Source organism: Sprattus sprattus (genome assembly GCF_963457725.1).
Source record: "Sprattus sprattus genome assembly, chromosome: 19".
NCBI lineage: Eukaryota > Metazoa > Chordata > Actinopteri > Clupeiformes > Clupeidae > Sprattus > Sprattus sprattus.
The window spans coordinates 4,875,384-4,897,387 of NC_137917.1; the positions used below are offsets into that span (position 1 = coordinate 4,875,384).

The 22,004-nt window shown below is 40.2% G+C and overlaps 1 protein-coding gene across 1 annotated transcript in view; it reads right to left on the minus strand.

The window, feature by feature from the left end:
- The window catches only part of LOC308380080 (collagen alpha-1(VI) chain-like), a gene marked incomplete at both ends in the record, with an annotated part of 33,417 nt that extends 13,456 nt beyond the window's left edge, over nt 1-19,961 (minus strand). The window contains 17 exons of the mRNA XM_080857359.1: nt 4,220-4,282; nt 8,483-8,545; nt 8,894-8,956; nt 9,712-9,765; nt 11,767-11,821; nt 11,987-12,013; nt 12,162-12,206; nt 12,692-12,745; nt 14,824-14,868; nt 15,349-15,369; nt 15,469-15,476; nt 15,587-15,607; nt 15,965-16,078; nt 16,485-16,641; nt 16,924-17,130; nt 19,314-19,443; nt 19,799-19,961. Coding sequence (XP_080713485.1) covers nt 4,220-4,282; nt 8,483-8,545; nt 8,894-8,956; nt 9,712-9,765; nt 11,767-11,821; nt 11,987-12,013; nt 12,162-12,206; nt 12,692-12,745; nt 14,824-14,868; nt 15,349-15,369; nt 15,469-15,476; nt 15,587-15,607; nt 15,965-16,078; nt 16,485-16,641; nt 16,924-17,130; nt 19,314-19,443; nt 19,799-19,961 — 1,290 coding nt within the window. The remainder of the gene's footprint in view (nt 1-4,219; nt 4,283-8,482; nt 8,546-8,893; nt 8,957-9,711; nt 9,766-11,766; nt 11,822-11,986; nt 12,014-12,161; nt 12,207-12,691; nt 12,746-14,823; nt 14,869-15,348; nt 15,370-15,468; nt 15,477-15,586; nt 15,608-15,964; nt 16,079-16,484; nt 16,642-16,923; nt 17,131-19,313; nt 19,444-19,798) is intronic.
- Nucleotides 19,962-22,004: the final 2,043 nt, after the last annotated feature.

Genomic DNA, 22,004 nt, shown 5'->3' on the forward strand with positions numbered 1-22,004 from the left:
CACCCCATTGAGATTTTTTCTCCGCATGGAGATGGAAGGTCTATGACCAACTCCCACAGGACCAGATGTCACTTTTAGAGGCAATTGCTGCTGGGTGTATGGACATAGCCCCTGAAGACATCCAGGCCTGGATAAGGCATGCACAAAGATTTTATCCACGATGAATGGCAACAGAAACCATATGTTACGATGTTGATGAAAATCTGTTGTGTTTGTGATTTGTTTCTTGATCAAATACAGTATAACGTAATTTCCCCCCAAAAAAATCTTATTTTAGGTTTCTGATAAAACACTCATTTACTGTATTTGCAATTACAGTAAAGTACATTTACAACACTTGTCAATTGTGACATCTATTGTGAGGGAAACCAACATATGAACACTGTCAACAGATTCTTGGCTTGGATTGACATATTTCAGTATTTTAGAATTATTTGTTTACTGTCATATTACAAACTTTATTACTGTAGTCCAAAGAAGTGTTTGTCTGTGTTTTTTCTCTTTTTTCAATGCAACACTACAGGAAATCTATGCCAAACTGGAGGACACAGCAACATTTTATATATGCAATTGGCAATGCGGCAAGATGTTAGTGTTTTTTAGGTCATTGTGTTCTGAGAGGAAACATGTGTTACAGTAAGTTATGGCAGCATTGGTTGTGGTGTGGTTGTTGTAGTGCATTTTGCACCAAAGGTTAACAGATATGCAGAGGTGTGTGTCTCTAAATAGGTAGGGAAAAGTGACCATGGTATGGGTACAAAAACGAAACGATAGGAAAAAACTGGAATGCATGACACCATGTGGTAATCAAAGTTTTGGGGCCATCATATCAGAGTAATGGCGTTGAGAGCCCATAAACAAGACGTTCATGAGTTTTCATGTTTAATTTATAACAGCCACACACACTCCTCCAAAGGACTTTATTTCGTTATTTAGCTTATTTTTGACACCTGAATCATTCAAGGTGAGACCAGTTTAATGGGCAACCCTGGCAACTTTTAGGGCCTGATTTACTAATATGTGAGCGCTGCTTAATCTGCGTTCGCATATTAACGCACAGTGTTTTTGCGCATTTTCCGTGGTATTTAAGATCTGCGCTGGGCAAACTGTGCTTACTCCGCCCTTTAAAGAGCCTGATTTACTAAGATTGATTTGCGAGCCTGATTTACTAAGATTGATTTGCGATCTTAATCTGCACCTTTGCCAGGCGCACATTAACGCACAGTGTTTCCCCGCATTTTCCGTGATATTTATCAAGCCAGATACGCGCTGGGCAATCATTATTTAGCGCACCGTTAAAAGACTGGAGAACTTGCCAGCAAGTTACTGCCACCATTGAGATTCGAGGAAGAAAAAACTAAGGTTCAGCGAATAGATATAGCGAGATAGATATATTGGTCCACGTTCGCTCAATCACTGAACCTGATTCAATGGGTTATATTGTTGTTTTGCGCGCCATCACCTACAGCGAGATGTTTAAAAAAACACGATTATAAATAATATGCTATTGGTGGCATTAATGCATACACTGTCTATTATAACAATATAGATGTGTACATGGCGAGATTAATACGTTCTACAAGGGACATGGGTTCACTACAATATATCCCCACTGAAACAAATACATTTACCAAGTAGCCAAAATCACCGTTGCTCAATCATGGATAGATGGCACTATTCCTGAAGATAAAACTGTCATGGACAGACCACTACCACGTAATTAATGGTCATGTTGGCATCACATATGACCTGGACATTCATTGAATATGTGTGCTTTCTGTTTTGGTAAACGTGTTCGTGGATTGAAGGTGGGACTGTTTGCATGTGGGTGCGATCAATTTCTCCAATTACGTTCGGAAAGTTTAATTTCATATATATGAATATATGAATTATACGAGATGAAAAAAATATTTCTGTTCGCTGTCTCTGTCTCTGTCGTCGCCTTGCTGCTGCCATATCAACGTTTTCAGACTCAGTGGAAATGCGCTTCCTGGTTAAGACGTGCTTTTATGAGGCGGAGAATTACCCTGCAAATCAGAGATGTGCGCTCGCCAGGCAGTTTAGTAAATACGACGCAATACATCATTAGGCGCACTCCTCCCATTAAATAGCGCTTCACGCCTACGTTACCACCCACGTTTCGGAACCATCCCACCTGTTTGCAGGTACACACCTTCAAAGCGTTAATATGCGACTCTACTGAAATGCGCCCCCTTAGTAAATACCGTTTTACAGTTTTTTCCTATCGTTTTCGGTCACGTACCCATACCATGGTCACTTTTCCCTATCACTTAACACAGTGGGCTTTAGAGACACACACCTCTACATATCTATTAACCTTTGGTGCAAAATGCACTACAACAACCACACCACAACAAATGCTGCCATAACTTAACACATGTTTCCTCTCAGAACACAATGACCACAAAAACACTAACATCTTGAAGCATTGCCAATTGCATTTATAAAATATTGCTGTTTCCTACAGTTTGGCATAGATTTCCTGTAGTGTTGCATTGAAAAAAGAGAAAAAACACAGACAAACACTTCTTTGGACTACAGTAATAAAGTTTGTAATATGACAGTAAACAAATAATTCTAAAATGCTGAAATATATCAATCCAAGCCAACAATCTGCTGACAGTGTTCATATGTCAGTTTCCCTCTCACAATAGATGTCACAATTGACAACTGCTGTACATTTACTTTACTGTAATTGCAAATACTGTAAATGAGTGTTTTATCAGAAACCTAAAATAAGATTTTTTTTGGGGGGAAATTACGTAATATTTGATCAAGAAACAAATCACAAACACAACAGATTTTTATCAACATCGTAACATATGGTTTCTCTTGCCATTCATCGTGGATAAAATCTTTGTGCATGCCTTATCCAGGCCTGGATGTCTTCGGGGCTATGTCCATACACCCAGCAGCAATTGCCTCTAAAAGTGACATCTGGTCCTGTGGGCGTTGGTCATAGACCCTCCATCTCCATGCGGAGAAAAAATCTCAATGGGGTTGAGAAAAGGAGAGTACGGCGGCAGGAATAGGGACACCATACTAGGATGCGCTGCAAACCACCCTGTGACTTGGCGGGAGTTGTGAAAGGCCAGGATATCCCATACAATCACTAAAGTTGCTAAATTCTGCCTGTCTAGCTGTATTTCAATGAAGGAATTCGATGCCAATTCACCAAGAACTATGGTGCACAGGAAAACAAAAATAATAATAATTAAAATAAAATAAATACAGTAAACTATCTGCTAAAATAAGAATAATTTTTCTTATTCAAACATATAACTTAATTTGACTGTCCAAATGAAGCATCTTTCCATCTACAGTGATCTAAATTACTGATAAGTTAGGTTTTGAACTGAAAGTTAACTGTTTTGAACAGAGTATCTAAACATTGGTAAAATATGCTGTAGTTGCACAGCGTTTTGCCGGTAGTGAACATTGACTGGGGCAGGTATCCATGAAATTTGGAAGAAGGCGTCATTGCCAGCATTTGTATCTTAGCATAGGGGCAAGTAACCACAGTTTGGTTCACATGGTCTACTGGTATGCTCACTGTGTGAAGTGTTTAGGGAATGTGAACATGGTTTAGGTAAATTGCCTAAAACGATAGGAAAAAACTGTATGTTTACGACCGCTATTTTACGATTTACTATCCTGTTAGTAAATCAGGCCCTTAGAATGGTTTGCTCCGCACAATAGAGACCATTTGCAGACCTTTGTGAATAGACTGTGCTCTAGATTTGTTGACAATTACAGCGGATTAAGTACCGTATTTTAGCACGCTCAATTTTACCACCAGGCCACTAGCTGTAAATATATAACTGCCAAGTCTACAAATCATTAACTAATGATGCTGTCCTGAGAAAAGAGTAAGTGTCCCTTCACAGCCAGCCACAGCAGAGCTGTTATTGAGTCAGGCTTTGAAATATTGTGCTTCATAGTAAATCCAGATGAGCAGAGACTACTGGGGAGGACTTTTCATTTGAATAAACCAAGTCCAGAGTGCTCAGATGAGTAAAGAGCTGGCCTCGAGTACTGGACTCATTTCAGCAAAGACATTTACAGAAGGAGCATGATTACATCTATGAGAATGAGTTTCCAAATGCATATACAATATATTTATATACATAAATATATAAAACATGAACAAGTACATTACTATGAATTGTATGAAAATCTTTAGTGACATATGACATACCTTCTCGCCTGGTCCACCCCGGATCCCAGGAGGTCCTCTTAGACCCTTCTCCCCTTTCCCACCCTGTTGAGATTAGGACCAGGAGAGACACCACATTAATGTATATTGACTAATGTTCTATAAGATCAAATGTAATGTCTCTGTTAACCACAACCACCTCAGGCCTTGGTGGCCTACATCAGAGTAAATACATACTTTTGTAAGCACTCATGTTCACTATTGGTACCATCTGTGAACTTTTTGCTGGGATGTTTACTCATATACTCTGCCAGTAACAGAGCTTCAAGACATAACATAAGACAAGACACGACAGCTTAATGACTGCCAGTGCCTGGGACAGTACCACACTACATTGACTTTTTAGGAATCCTTTAAGCCTTGTTTTTAAACTCTGTTGAGTCAATTAAATTAATAGATGACATTGCCAAACCAACCAGGTAATGATTTATTCAACCTTAAATACAGTAAGGTGATGTGCAAGTGTTTGGACACTCAAAGAGAACTTTACTTCCATGGTTCTATTTTAGATTCAGATTTTCCAAATTGCCCACCATGTGAATCCCTTTGTTTACTACTATTTTAGCTGAGGCTGGACAGTGGCCTAATGTTTATGGAAAAGTTTACTTTATGTTCCTCATAGAGGTAGACCCAGTTATTTAAAGTAGTGTGCTTAAAATAAGTCCATTAGGGCTGTTAAATGTGGGATGAGGTGAAGTGTGCCAGATGATTTGATATGTTTGGCTGTACAACACAGATGTAAGGTTGAGCGGATATATTTGCAGTTGGCAATGAGTCCCATAAATACACTACCTCTGATCCAGGAGACCCCGAAGCACCCAAATCACCCTGGAAAGAAATGATTATATGAGTTTCTCCATCACAGTTTTTATATACATTCATCAGTGATTATGTACTTTCAGTACGCATAGTCACATACAAACAACAGATATTATGCAGTTGCTAAATGTCATTTTGTAAGTGCACCATCTTCCAAAACATCTACTCAGTGTTTTCTAAAGTTTAGTGCATGTTTACTCAGTGAGCATCAACTATACGTAACAGAAACAAATTCAATAGAACGTTAGGGCAGAAATGCAAAATGTGTACACATACTGTAAATATGACATATTGTAAAACTTTCAGTCACACTCACAATTACATCATCATGCTGCAGACTATGAACTGCACCTTTAACACAAAGGGCCCTATCTTGCCGATCAGAAACGCAAGTAGGACGGCGCCAAGCGCAAGTAGCTGTGTGGGCGGCTCTATGGCGCAGTTGCTATTTTAACGGCGGAAAAAACACACTTGCGTCCAGCGCAAGTGTCAAAAGGGTTGGTCCAAAGGAGGTTATATAGCCATAGGTGTGGTTTGGGCGTAATATGCAATAAACCAATCCGAGCGTCATTTCACATTCCCTTTAAGAGCGAGAAGCGCATAGTCCATAGCGGCTTGTTATTTTGATGGCGGAATTACCTGGTGGAAGACCGGAGAAGTTCACAGCCGAGGAGACCGACGTGAGATTTACACCAATTTTTTGGCAAGCCATATATAATTACAAGGAAAATAAAGTATTTAACACTTGAGGAAATCATTGTGATATCCATATCCAAGATATTTTAAAAATAAGCATACATGTAGCCTACACATTGACCCAAATGATTCAGGTTAATTGAAGCTGCGTGACATTTGATTTATTGTATGGCTTTGTAAAAAGCCGGGATAGATATATTATATATGGGGATGCGAGAAACCCTCCCAAAGTAAGCAAAGTCAAGCAAGCATGTCAAGATATTGCCGTGATTGTTTCTGCAACGGGGCATCCGAAAACGTTGCCGAAAACGCTATAATGACGTCCGGAGACGTGGGACATCCAAGCTGGAAGGTAACACACGTTCTCGTGCCTTCACGGGAGGTGGATCTGCCTCGACCCAGGATCTGACGGCAGCAGAGGACATCGCCACGTCTACCCTCACGCCTGAGAGCGTGCAGGGATTTGGGGGCATGGAAATCGGCACCCAAGCCAGTGCACCAGCTGACCAAACCCAAGGTACATAAATAAAGTCCACATACACAGAGATGAGTTTACAAGATTTATAATAATACTGGCATTAAATAAATGCAACAAAGCCATACAATAAATCAAATGTCACGCAGCTTCAATTAACCTGAATCATTTGGGTCAATTGTGTACGCTAGATGTATGCCTAGTTTTTAAATGTCTTGGATACGGATATCACAATGATTTCCTCATGTGGTAAATACTTTATTTTCCTTGTAATTATATATGGCTTGCCAAACAATTGGTGTTAATCTCTCGTGAAGACGACAGAAGTAAAGTGTAGCCTACAGGTCCTATACTGTGCGGGCAAGCACATGCGCCCTTAAAATAGCGTTCTGAATACGCGTTACAGACTTTAGACATTGCGCCTCACATTAGACCAGCTTTTTTTTGGTCAATGGCGCACGGCGCACGGCGGTTTTTTTTTAAACTGCAAAATACCACTTGCGCCAGAGAAACGCCTTCTCTGTTCCGCCCCCGCCCATGTCGACGCAAGTTCATTTCGAAGCGCGCCTCTGGAGGGAAAATCGCGCTGTGCGCCGGGTGCAAGATAGGAATGATACATGCGTCGGTGACAATGTCAATTGCGCTGGGTGCAAGATAGGGCCCAAAGTGAACCTGGGAATGAAATTTTATAGTACTGTGCTTACACGTGCATATGACTATACAAAACCTTGTAATACGCCACCTGTTGACATAATCCTCAGAAATGTGAGACTGATTTATCAAGAAGAACATTTGGAATCAATTAAGTCTGATATCGTGGAACACATCTGGGGCTTGGGATAACAGTTCTTCGGAGTGGCACAGTCACAATGACTATGAAAGTACGTGAGAGACTAGTTGAATACCTTTAATTGAATACTATTATGAATCTTTGTTATAATCATGAATCAATATTATCATAAAACCATCAGAAATGATGTCAGACCTGATCTACTGTACTTTATATTTTAATGTCAGGTACATACAAAACCATGTGTTCACTGTATTTTTATACTATAAACTTGAAAATAATTTGTAAAACCATTCTAGATTCTGGATAATGTATAGTCCACTGGTCAGTATGATGAACAGGACTTGTTTTGTCTTGAAGGGATTTATTTTCCGATACTGACTGATTATATAACATCCTGCTGATTGTACGGTTACTTGCCTAAGCAATAAAAGGCATTCCTCCAATATATGTCTTTTTGAGAGATAATGTTGCTGTTTCTTGGCTTTAACTGAGAAAAAAAGTTTGCTGACTTGAAGTTACACTGAACATCCATTATGAAAAGTGAATGGACTACTTGCAGAATTATATGAAAGATGTAAATTAGAAGCACAAAAGCTGTTACCATTAGCAGTGGTCATTCATTTTTTGCAGTGGTCAATTGCAGAAATATCAGACCTCCAAACATTTGGATAGCCCATTCAATTCAACTTACTGCAATATTCTGAGGAGTCATACAATAAGGCACTAAACATTATCTGGACTCGACAATACATTATCCCTAACATAACTGTCACTGCACCAGAGTGATTGTTTGTGACGTTCAATGCCCAAGTTGAGACGAAGGCTGTCTCAACAGGAAACTACTCTGTGGTCCAGATGGCTAAGGGTTAGCCACATTCCCATGGCTTTCTCTGATGTCACGTTTTGACAAAACATAACAGTTAAGCCCACAAACAAAATAGTTAAGTCCACAAAGGCTACAGAATGCTTTGTTGTGCATGCATTCTTGGTCACGGTCTAAGAGGAAGGTGATGTTCTGGTAAAAGTCTCGTGATGGTTGCTAACTGCTGGCTGGTTTGAGACTTCATACTACATAATCCTCAGAAAGTATTTTCTAATCGTTTGAGGGTCACATATCTGGCAGATGTTTGCTCCAGTACAATACATGTAACATCTCTTTGTGTAGCAGTGCCTACAGTATACTGGGTTCTTGAAGGTAATATCATTCATATCAAAATAATAGATGTTGGCATATGGTGTAATGTTTTGAGACTTTGCATGAAACTTTCGAAAGAAAAGAAAAACATAGCCTGATCACTTACATCATCACCCCTGTCTCCCTTGTTGCCTCTTGTGCCAGAAGAGCCTGGATCACCCTTTACCGATGCAAGATAAAAGTTATGTTTTTCGTAATTAATTCTTTACAATGAACATCTTATAACTGCATAATTGGGTGGATGAGAGGGGTTGTGTTGGGGGTTACCTTTTTTCCAGTGGGTCCTGGTACCCCAAGCAGTCCTGGAGATCCAGCTGGTCCAGTTTCTCCCTAGACACAGGCACTGAGATAAGGTCTTGGGCAAGATCAATAAAATCTACGGTGAATCACCTCCATATTTCCCTGAGCAGCTCATTTGGATATGTATGGTATGAAGCTGTTTCGAAAAATGCTTGTACCTTACTTGGTCTTTAAAAAAAAAATGTAAAATCCTTATATGGTTCTCAGGGATTATGTAAAAAGATAAGAGTGAACCACAGTCTCTATATAGTCTTGAAATTGCTGTAAATTTAACAATTGGATTATGAATGTGTTCTACATCGTTCGGTTCACTGGGTTCACTGAAATGGCAATCAAAATCGAAGTGTGCCGATGATGATGTATTTAGCAAAGCTTTACCTTTTCGCCTAGACTTCCAAATGAGCCTGGGTCTCCTCTTTGTCCTGGAGGGCCTGGCTCACCCTGTAAAAAATAGTACAATACAGACATTGGCGGCAGCTCCTTACTTTGATTTGAAATGACTATACAGTCAGTAATGAGTTTTTACATCCAAGATAGGACTGGAATGTGACCTGATGACACCGAAAGCAGCACTCCAATTCCTGGACAACCCAGGACATTTACAGATCGAGAATACATTACTCATCGTAGGTTATCTCTTTAAAAATAATGCAGTTATACACAGCAGAAGAGCAGCCCATGAAAATACATACAATTATACTTGACTATAAACGACGATTGCCATGTTTGTTTGCACTATCAGAGAATGAATAGCAAGGAAAAGCATATTGCCAAACAAGGTTTTCTCTCCCCAGGGAGGCTCTTGAATGCCAAAAAATGTTTTGGCAGAGAAACAAACTAATCAGTGAACCATTACTGACACACCCGCACACAGAACAGAACAAGGCACCATTAGTGAGGATAACCAAACATAAAAGGATGCAAATTTTAAGTGGCTGTTGGACTTGCATGTCAATGTGTAGAATGGGAGACTGACCAACGTCAAGGTTGAAAAGGAAGAGAAGTTAAAGCAGTTTGGGATAAACGGGGGGGGGGGGGGGGGGACAAGATAAACAAGTGGAGGAGTGTGTAGGAGACAGCCAAGCAGCCAGATGAATAAGCACAGAGGTGTGTGTGGGAGACAGAGAGAGAAAACTGGGGGAGAAAATCACAGTAATGTAGGACTGGGAAACTGGGTATGATCAAAGGAAACTTACCTCGGTTCCATCATCTCCTTTGCAGCCTGACAAGCCAACCATTCCTGGCTCCCCCTGCATATTAATATAACAACACAGTTACATGGGTGTACAGTATGTGTGTATTTTTGTGTTTGCGTGTGTGGTAAAAACTCACACATAACAATTCCTGTCATTTAATGTTATGTCCATAATGTTCTGACTGGTGCCAGAGTCTTGTAAAATGTCATGACTGTAAAACCCAGGTGATTGTTATTGTCTAATAACTACAGTATATCAAAGGACCTGCCATTTATGAGAACTCTATATATCAAACTTATGACAAAACAGGTTTCATAAAACAAGGTTTCATGATTGCATCTCAGTCCATCAAGTATAGCAAGTCTACACCGGCTAGCTATTACTACCTGCTCTTACCACACGCGTTCAAGAGGCTGAGGGACAGTGGATGATATGTTTCTTTAATTTTGCCTGGCAAGGTAGTGGTTTTATCTGCAACATTCTTCATTCTGATCTCAGTAAGTTAACCTTCTGTTCTTTTCACTTCCTTCCCAGGTTCATTGATTTCATGGCCAGACTTGAATGCCTATAGCAGAGTACAAACTCATGCACTCTCTGAGTAGAATGTGTGTTTCAAAACCATTCTGGTCACGCTGTATAGATTACTGCCATCCTTTTCAAGTGTGATTGAGTTGCCCTTCATGTCAAAGGTCAGTTGTGGAACTAATCGAGTCCTGATTGCTGTAGGAGAAGTTACCAGGTGTTTCTTTGGGTCACTGTTTACAAAGCTGCTCTGAGGCTTTCAATAAACTTTCCATGTAGCTGTCGTTTTTACAGTTTTTCATTTGCACCTCCTTTTCCCTGAACTGTCTGAGACAACAATCAAGATGCTGTCAGACAGTGTGCAGACCAACTGCACTTGCAGGGGGATGTCTCCCGTGCTTGGCCAAATCCAAGAGAAAAATGCTTCCACATGTCTAATTTGTTCAACCTCTCAACCATGTGACTTGTCTGCTCTCATTGGAACTCTAATGCACAGGCGACACATTTGGAAACATTTGGCAACATAAACTTGGGATCACTGCAAGCCTCACGTGAAAACACAATTCATTGGTCTCTTGTTCTTTGGCCTAAGGCCAACAGAGAATTTATCCTAAACGGCTATATAAACTCTTCTGGTAGGTAACTGTAAACACCCACATCAAGGGGTAAATACAAAATGGGTGGTAAGATATCGCGACTGTTAGTGTCTGGTTTACTTCCTCCACATGTTACCTTAGAGTGTGAGGGAATGGTGAAGAGCTTAAGGTGTTACCATGACAATGTGTGAGGGTTTTCATCGTCATTAACGATGAACCAGCAAAAATACACCTGAAATAATATTCCTTTATCTAAGTAAAATAAGCAAATTTGGTCAATGTAACTGCCAAATGCTATGGTTGTTTTTCACATAACAGTCATTTGCAGAGTGACTGGACTGAAACAGGAAAGTCTTTTTTTTCCTATAGCCTCTTGGTTGTCCTCAGTCTCACATTCTAAAAGCTTCCATAGGCGTCTTGTGAAAACATTGTCGGTGTTCCAACTGATAAAGCTGGTGATGTCATCACATTTTTCTTCAAAACAATGTTTTATCAATGCTTTGCTTTCAATGTCTTTGCTTTTTCTCCTTCCATCAATGTGAGTTCCATTCCCCCAGCTGTGCATAAGAAGCTGGGCATCGCACAATTTGCATGGTGTGCTGTGCATGATTTTAAATCTAATCAAAGCAGATTATTAAGATGTAATTAACATGTAATTGATGTAATAACACATGTTTATGAGCACTGGGCTGCAAGACTGTTTTGTTTTCCCCATTTATATGCCAGGCCCCTTGTTAAATGTGCAGAATTAAGGGCCATATGCGGATCAGCCCTGATGAAAAGACAAAAGCAGCCAACCATCATTCCATCTTTTCCATCCATGCCATTCTGCCCTTTCTCTCCCTGTCAAGAAACAATGAAACAATAAAAAGACTGTTAAATGCATGGAGAAACAAAGAAACACTTAACTGAAGTGACCTGAACATCCAAAGTAAACCTTATTCTTAAGAGCAGCTACAACAAACCTTTTGTCCAGATGAGCCTCTTGGACCCTGTGAGGTAAAAAGAAAACAAATATATATTTATCATTTTTGAAACCTAAGACTTTTAAAGACTAAGGAAAGACATTGGAAGAGGTATGTCCCTCCTGTATACTACTACTATTACATTCCTCATAATTGCTTGCACAATCAAACTAAGAAATTAAAGTAACTTACTCTGTCACCAGTTGGACCACTGTCTCCCTACAGGCAAGAGACAGAGGTTAGTAAGAGACTGGTGGCATATTTCACTTTTAATATTGCTAGGGACTTAATGGAGCCAATGCACTAGATTTCACTGTCTGGGAAAATTATTGTGAAACACAAATGTCCAATAAACTAAAACACAGACCTTTTCCCCTCTGTGTCCTGGAGGTCCCTGGTCACCTGAAGTACCCTAGAAGAGGATCATGGGAAAACAATAAGTAGGAAATGCATGCATGCACACATACATCAACAAAATATGTAGTTTGATAACACATAGGTTCAAAGTCAGTGGAACCGGAATCAAACACAAAAAAAGTATCATTTTTTGTTTTGTCATCGACACTGCCTTAATCTGGGTCCTTTCCTGAGTACTTTCTATGACTTTAATGTGGGTAGGCCATGTCGGCCTTACAAAATTAAAAATATTTTCAGAGATTATAGGCGAGAGTGCTTCCTAAATGTAATAACTTGTTGAAGTTAGACGCCGAACATGCTTCCATTTAGATGCTTGACCTCATTTACTGTGCATTTGTGACTGTTTCTTTTCAGAGGTACACCTGCCATTTAAATACAAAACCAAAACATTTAACTTTTTTTTTACAAAACATATTGAAAAGTACAGGAACACTAAACCCTTTTTGTAAGTATATATAAACAATTATAAACATTTCTAACCTTAGCTCCAAGACTACCAGGCCTCCCAGCAACCCCTTGTCTTCCTGGAGTTCCCTTCAAACACAAAACAATACAACACTTTAATTAAACATTACTGTGTTAACCATTTCAGATGGCCCTAAATGATTGTGTATTTGTTGTAGATGGTCTGTTTTAGGCATCACATTTGTGTACTCAAAAACCCAAGAACATCTGGCAGGCATGTTTGAAGAGCGCCAACAGAGCACTGGCTCATTAGTCACCATGGCTTAGAAGATCTGAGCAGATTAAAGCCCCCAGGCATATCCCTCTTCCACCATTTGCTGATTTAATTGTGATAAGCAATTTAAAAACAAACTTCCAGCAGTACCACCTCCATTGTTTTAGGTTATATACTAGGGAAGGTTATTGATGATGTCCCAGCAGATTGGTTAAACCTCTAGCCTGGCATTGCTAGACTGCACTTCATGTCAGTTTTCACTGAGATTACATTCTGGAAACTCTCCACAGAAGAGCTTTTCCTATACCAGGTTACCTCACTGTGACGGACCGAGCCTCGGTTTACCGTCAGAATGTGGGTGCAGTGTATGCTAAGACAAAAAAAATAACTATGTAATAAATAATCACTTTCTACAGGTTTGTAAAAAAAACACCTTATCGAGATGGTTTGGCCCAGACCATTTATAGTGTACCTTCTGCCAGTCTAGGCAATTAGCAGTGTAATTAGGTAGGAACCAAAATAAATGTTCTGGATTTCCGGCAGACGTTTCTTGCTTCATACTGACCAGCTAGCTGAGGACTCGAACAGCCAACCTGTCGGTAATCTATTTATCCATATTTCATTAAACTCCGTTGGTGCACCAACTCTGTGCACTTGAATAAATGGTGGAAACCAAGATTGGTGTCCTAGCCTACTTGATAGCCTTTTGAAGTTCGTGTAATACGGTTAGTGTAATCCGGTTTGTGCTTTGTGTGTGGGTGTGCATGCAGACAGGAGTGTTGGTGTGCGCTAACTGTCGGAAATACGAGGCAGGTGAACGGTGTTCATGTGCCGTCGCATCCAACCGTCACACTTACTACAATCTAAAACAATCCCAACATACCAAAGTGGTTTAAGTAAGGACAAAGACATCATCAGATCTGATTTTAGAATTTGGTTGCCCTCAAGGATCAAATGGAATGCCTACCAGACACAAATGACTGCAGTAAAATAATTGCACCTTAGACAAAAGCCTTAGCAAATTACTTTAAAATGCATATGTGTTTTTTGTTGCCTTGGGATGTCTGAAGTTAAAACTATTCAAGTCATAATTTTTTTAAAGCATCCTCACATTACATCATTTAGCTTAACTTTCAAAAGAATGGTGTTTGCCTTATAATTTAATATGTAAAGGTCAGTCATTACAGTAGAAAATTACTTTTCAACATTTGAAACATTACCGGGATGTGTTTATAAATCGACAAGCCACTTGTGTTTAATTTACATTTGCTGAGTAGGTGGTCCCTGTTCATCCACATTTGCTTTCAATAAAATAGTTTACTGCATGTATAGGTTAAGAGAAGGTGTCAACATATGCTTCCAAACTTGAGTGAAAACAACCAAATTAAGTCCAGCAAACTATGCAGACCCTGCATGGTAAGAATCACAAGCACACACACACACACACACACACACAGAGTAATGTACAAATACAACCACACTTTTATACCCCAAAGTCATGCATGAACGCCCAACCACACACACACAGTATGCATGCACACACGAACATCCCCCACACAAAACCAGACTGACCCCTGTGCACCCCCAGGCATTGTGGTTCGCCCCATTCCAATAGGCTGAAATATGAGAAGTGAACAGGGCCCCCCTCTGTGCTTACAGAACACATTCAAAGATGACTGCCTGTTTGGACGTCTGTCAAACATGCCCTTACACAAACCCCAAACAGCCTCCATCAACTCCCAACCACACCTGTGCAAATGCCCCAGTGGTGGTCATGGCTATCCTAAATAGCCATGCGTACTCCGTCAGATGAGAAAGGTGACTTTCCAGACATTCAGCCTTAAGCTGTGTCGTCAGAAAATGCTTGTGCTACACACAAAATGCCTGTCATGGTGCATTAGGATATAAAGACAATAAAAAGAGGGGGTGTTACCACTTCTCCTCCATCTCCTTCACCTCCGGCTTGTCCTCTAGGGGCCTGTGAATATGAGCAGATGTCCGTTAAGAGCTGACCTTACATCATCTCAATGTTTTAACCCTATCACACTGTCATGCAGGTCCTTAAGATTTATGCTAGCCACATTGCAATGTATCACGTGTAATTGTGCATACATTTAAGGGGAAATCTTCACTGAATCTTATGAGATTACTTTACAAACATCCTTTTAGTATGACACGAGAGGCATGACGCATGATTACAGTAATATTTTCCTATGAACTAGCATGAGAAACTAAAACTGATTACAGTAAGCACCACTTTTGTGAGTCTATAATCTTATAACAAATGAGGTTTTAAGAGATTGTACCCTATTACATCTAACAGAAATAAATACCGTAGATTGAATAGCGATTGCTGTATGAGGTGAAAGGTGCCCGGCACACCCCACAGCCCCTCAGTATTTGTAATGTTAACAACAGTTTGCACATACAGTACACTGATAAAGAACAGAACACTCACCTTGCATTCATATGAACAGCACTGAAACAGAATAAAAAATGAAAATGAATCACGCTGCAATTTAAATCTGCATAGCAATGTTTAAAGGCCAGAGCTTAGACTTTACATTTCGCCTTTCACAGCCATTGCTGGACAAGAACAGAGTTTCAGAATGTTTATCAGACATTTAACTAGGGGCCACGATAATGTTGTTTTTCTTTATAACTCAATAAAAATGTGTCAATGCTTAATGACTCACCAAAGTTTCCGAGTCCTTGTACTGTGGGGTTACATGAGAGACAGGAAAGCCAGGGGGGAGAAGATGTGTGTATGTGTGTGTGTGTGTGTGTGTGTGTGTGTGTGTGTGTGTGTTTGTGTGTGTGTGTGTGTGTGTGTGTGTGTGTGTGTGTGTGTGTGTTTGTGTTTGTGTGTGTGTGTGTGTGTGTGTGTGTGTGTGTGTGTGTGTGTGTGTGTGTGTGTGTGAGAGAGAGATAGAGGGAGAGGGAGAAGAATGAAAGGCATGGAAGACAAAAAAATCACACTGATGAGACAGATTTTGGAGGAGCTGGTTGTTTTAAACAGAAATGGCTCTTCTGTTCTACCCCCTTTATAAAGATAAGATCAGATCCTCACTCACAATGGTGGAGACGATGGTGTTGATGGTGTTCCTCACCACCTCAGGGTTATTGCTGGTGGCAGACAGGTTGTAACGGTACCTGATATCTGTTGCTATGGCACTGAGGCGATCATCCTGAGGAATAAGAGATGATACAGAATGAAATATATATATTTATGCCTGCACTTCTTGCACAATCCACTTCTTCTTTGCACTATTGTTGTAACAATTCACAGCTCCTGTATATACTTTCTTAAACTTCTTAGACCATTGCACTGTTGTTTGTGTGTCTGTGTTTGTTTTGTATTGTGTTATTTATAATGTATATTTTGTGTAAGTACACTGAGAGCCAGCTTACCAAGTCAAATTCCTTGTTTGTGCAAACTAACTTGGCCAATAAAACCTGATTCTGATTCTGATTCTGAAATGACAATCACTGGGAACCTAATTTGAAGGATAAACCATGACTAACCACAGGCATTTCAGACATGCAGCTCATGCAGTGCACTCCATTGAAAACAACTCTCGCTCTCCACATTACCATGTGATCGGGAGTGATGGCCACCCCAAAGATCTTGATCTCCATGCCCCGGGCCTCAGAGACAGCATAACTGATTCCCCCGCATGGCTCCTTGTAGCCATCAAAAGGGTGGCCGTCTGTTACCACAACCATGTATTTGTTCCCTTGGACGGGGGAGCTAAACAATTGATGTGAAGTGAGGCACGGTTAGATTGGGAAGTCAAAATGATCTGGATACAGAGATAGAGACTAGATTTAATTTTGAGCCAAGGAGATATTTAAAATTATGGAATTCTATACAGTTCAGTTTAATAGAACACTTTTTGACGATATGCAGTTAAGCCAAGGCATTTCAGTCAAGTTCCAGCATTTGTGAAGACATTGCTGGAGCATGAAACAGGGGTTTATTTCTCTCTCAACACGCTCCCACAGCTTACGGTCTACCTGTTAGTTAACTTACCCAGTCATAAGTTGACCTGTCGCAGCTGAGATGGCACAGTCAGTGTGCGTGCCCTTGCCAATGTAGCGGATGTCCTGAATAGCTTTCTTCAGCTTGGGTTTACCACCAGCCTCATGGATGCTAATGAGCTCACTCGTGATCTTCACCTCATCACTGTAATGCAGGACACCCACACTCCAAGACAGGTTGCGGTCGCAGCGGTAGTACCTTTTGGTGGCAGTGGGAGACAGACTCAGAGAAAGTGTGTGTTTACCAGTTTCAATCTGGTGTAACCATCTCGATTCAAAGCACTGGTAACCGCAGTAACACCCACAAGTGAACCCCCTCAGGGCTCCATAAATCATCTGCACGGAAGTGAGTAGTTCTTAATCTGAGTGCTGATTAATGAATATAAGTGTTGATGAGGTTAATCTAGAACTAATGAAAATACCATAACAAGACTAGCCACATTTTGGTTTCCTACAGTTGACCTGAAGTGGTGAGACCAGGCTGTGCTTTATTTAGCCTGAAAGCATGAAAAACAGGCCATTTGTCAATACGTCTCTCAAGAACTGTCAAAGGTGTCTTAAGGGATGCCACTTTGCAGATAGTGTGAGTTATAGTTCCTGCTTAACACTAAAGGGTCAGGAATGTGTTTCTCTGCCTTAGAGGGAAACCTGAGAACATTTCTGGGGAAGCAATTTCTATGTCATGGCCCAATCACTTGTTCATATTCACTCAGCTTGTTCAAGCATGTGGCAGAATTTGCCTTGACATGTATTCAAACATACAGAGTGAAAGGGGGGAAATAGAGAACACAGAACTTGCCAGAACTTCCAGGTCTGAGAACTCATCAGAAACACATCTTGCTATACAAAGACCAATGGTTGTAAAAATGAACTAGTAAGATAAGGCTAAGATGGTTTGTATTTTTAATCTGATATCATATCATACATTATTTTCCTCTCAAGGAAAGGGCCATGACATTGCGAAACAATTTAAGGAAGACTGAGTACAGTTGTCCCATGCTGAAATTCTCAGCTCATGTCGAATCTAATGTGATGAAACTCAAGGGCAACATGTGTGATGTGTCATCTCAATCTCTGTAAAAGTTATAGACAGAAGTGGTTTTGTGGGGCAAATTTGTAAACTTTTATGTTTTGGTCCACTGGCAGCAGGGTGAGAGGTGCGGCAAAAATGTAACAGCCTCTCTTTGTAAGCAACTATTTCACTGGCAGTTTGAAAACAAGTGCTGTATATACTACAACTTACAGAAAAACCCTTATCCATCACTATTTTGGTTTGAATAATGCATGGCTGTTGCTGTTGAAACTGCTATGTTACAATTGCCCTCCGCCACTGTTACAACTGTCCTCGACATGAGGAGAGTTGTAACAAAGGCATCACTGCATTTAGATGAAAATAAGAGGAATGAGTGTGCTGGAATTAAAGAAGTAAGTACAGAGACGAGAAATGTATGTTGCATTTATGTCAAAATGATAGGTGTCACTTCGCCCAATTTTTTATAACAAGACAAAATATAAAAGGCTGATAACGGCTGCTGGAATGGCTGATTCCGCCTGGGCGGGTTGTCTAAACCCCGGTGGTAAACAAAATTCTCCACGAAGCTTGGAATTTTGAATATGGGTGTGGCGAAATATTCTTCTCTGACAGGGAACATTAGAATGTGCCAATCACAAACCAGCATAGCCCAAGTGCGATGTATTTGTCTGGCATACAATATCACGCTATACCCTATTCTTGGAAGAGTGGAGCATTATGGCTACACATTTCTGTATTAGCAAGGAAGCAGGAGCACAGCTGTGTTATGGGTTAATGCAATTAATCTTGGATATCCTCGAAGTAAACATAACCTGGCATGCTTTCAAGAAAGGATCCAATGTTTAAAAAGATTTGAAAGATTTGTCACAATAATGACATTTCTATACACATACTGTAGTTTAATTAGACTCAGGCAAAAGAAGAAATCAGTTCTGACCCATACTGCTTTTGCATTTTACACATCAGGTTTTTTTCTCTGTCGATGGGATATCCCTGGAAGTCCTGTTCTTCTATGCCTTGGCATTTGGGTGCTCCAGCAGAGAATGTCCACACTGATTGTGTGCCAGTTTTCAACACGATTGTCCCATACAGTAACTATCTGTTGCCAGCCAATGCTTTTGGTCAGCTTTAACCAAACCTTACACTAATCAACTTCGACCTGGCTCCACTTAGTGCCTTTGATAACCCCTTAACCACTTGCTTTATTGACTGAACAGAAGTGGGGCCAAAGTGTTACAACTGTCTCCCCTAAGGCCTTGAAAACACACAGGCAGCAACTTCATCATGTTCATTTGAAATATTTTGAAAAGTGTGTTATATGTCAGCAATGGTCCGAGAGTGTTGCAAACCTTTCATTCAGCTGGTCCACAAAGTCAAGAGCAAACTGCTTAATATCGTCCACAAACGAGCCATAAGGTTTCGCCCTTAAGGCCACACTTTCAGATGTGTCCAAGACAATGTAGACATCCGCTGGACAATCTAGGGACACATAAATATGCAAGTGACCAGTTGGAATAAGGTAGGAAGTACTTAATATAAAATCACTGATACATTCAGCTACAATGTAGTTTCATTATTAGCACAGAAAAACATAATTATTCAAACTGTCTATCTTGGTTATCTGGGTAAAGCAACAGTATGCAGTTTTGGTATCACTCACTATCACTATCACTCAAATTCATTGAGATGGTATATGGTCATGTGAAGGACAGATAATCACATCTGTCAGTACCACTAGCTTCCCAGGCAACTATATGTAGTTCTATGGTCTGGGTTGGAGACCCTACAAAAATGTAAGAAAAACTTTACAGCATGACTTTACCAACTATATTACCAATCGGTTCTGCCCAATCAAGTATGTAATAATGCGTCACTCTTCCAAGTATAGCGGCAAGCAGCGATGAGGGGGCCAAGCAGCCCTGCGGGGCATAGTTGCCATGGGAACTTGATGTCACTATGTCAAGGGCATTGCCATAAGCACTCACACCAAGTTTCATGTTAACTGACCAAAGAATAGCCAGGATATGATCTCACTTTCTGTTTGACATGCACAAACAGTTTTGAAAATCTAAAATCCATCTGATAACTTTTATGAAGCTTGGTCTGAACATTATCTGTAGCCAAGTTGGGGAAAATTTGAACAAAGAATTTGGCCTGTGAAAAATCCTTCAATAAAATACAATATGGCGGCTGTATCAAACAGGTTGACATGCCAATTTGCCATGTCTTGGCCTTGGAATCTCACACAGTATTACTAGAATTACGACAAGATTTTTTAAGGGAAACACATCAACAGTTATTTGCCAAAACACATTTGTGCTTATTGCAACACTGCCTAGTGGTCAAATGAAAAAGGTTTCTTGAGCTTCCTCTCAATGGATTCCCAAGTTTGTCCCAGGTCAAGTTTTGTTTTCACAAATAAAATATGCTGAGATATGATCTTTCTTCCTGTTTATTCACTTCAAGGAATCCTACAGAAGCCCAGGTTTTAAAATTGAGCACATGGTTCAAAATGTATGTGCGTAAAAGCACCTCTAATCTGTTTCACTGGTGTCACCAGAGCGCTTGAGGCACTGACATGGAACTTGGTGAAAAGAATCCGGGGACTGTGCCCAATCAGTGTGCCAAATTTCAAAACTTTTTACCAGACGGTTCAAGGGGCTGCCAAAACCAGAGGAAGACGATTAATGAGAAAACATAGAAACAAACTCTGTGCCTTCACTGCTTCCCTGCTCAGCACCCGCCTGCTGCTTTCGAAGCCAAACTCTGGCCCTATCTCTGAGATGGACTGATGGAGTGAGGTCAAAACAACCTTGTGATTCTAAGTACAGTGTAACACAAATAATTCAATATCTGCCATATTTCTTGTCAGACGGGCAAACATCTGGTGCTGTGGAAGCCAAATGAGGAGAGGTGTTAAAAGTAAACATAAAGGTGGGGATGGGGATAGGCCCCTTTAACAGGGAGAGATGTGGATAGGCCCCTTAAACATGGAAAGAGGACATTTCAGTTTAATTAACTCAAATACAACAATCATAACACTTCATTCATTTAGCAGTTTCATCCAAAGTAACTTATAGTACTGATCTATATTTTGGCATTTTGATCAGTATGTATGAGTGTTTTAAAACCATGACCTTGGTATTGTTACTGGGCCATTCTACCGAATTGGTGCAAAGTCACGTCGGAAATATTTTGAATTTTTTATGTTTTATTCCCAAAACTTTGTCCGTATGTATATTGTACCATATCTAAAGTACACATATCTAGTAAAAGAACAGTCAATTTTTATATTGTATTTTCTGAATGTGTTGGAATGTTTTTCCTCTTCCAAAAATTGTCACTACCGAAACATCACATTTACTATAGTAAAAAAGTATAATTATTGACCTGGGCCTCGTTTCCCGATAACGACGTATCTTAACGGCCTACGTGGATTTTCGCGACATCGTAGACTAAGTAACACTTTCTATTTACTTGCGTTTCCCAACCATCAACTTAAAGTCAGGTGCACGAGCGCAACGTGCACGAGTTCTTAAGTATCTCTTAGGAGCTGTTTACGTCACGTTAACCTGTTTATGTTAATTGCTGTGAAATTAGCTAGCCTATGCGTGCATCGAACGTGCACTGTGCACGGAATTCGGGGCGGGGATAGTAACGCCATCTCCAGCAGAGTATTTAAACTGTGTTCCCATTGTAAGGACATTTATTACGATCTGTCTGAGAGTGGGCTGTCAAAGCTAGCATCATCGAAGTCATACAGTACACTAGGCTACATACATTCAATAAAATTAACCTACATTTGAGTCCAACTGCATGACCATTCTTACCCTACACTTACCCTTACAATAAAGAAGGGATCCTATTTCAACCATAACTTCATTTTAAATAATTTCTTTCTTTATGACATTTAGTTTATAGTTTAGACAGCAACGTTGACATCTATATTCAACTGCATCCACTACATAATCTCAAACTTTATTTGTTGGTAACTCTCCAAAAAGGCTACCATTAACACATTTCTTAATGAAAAGGAAACA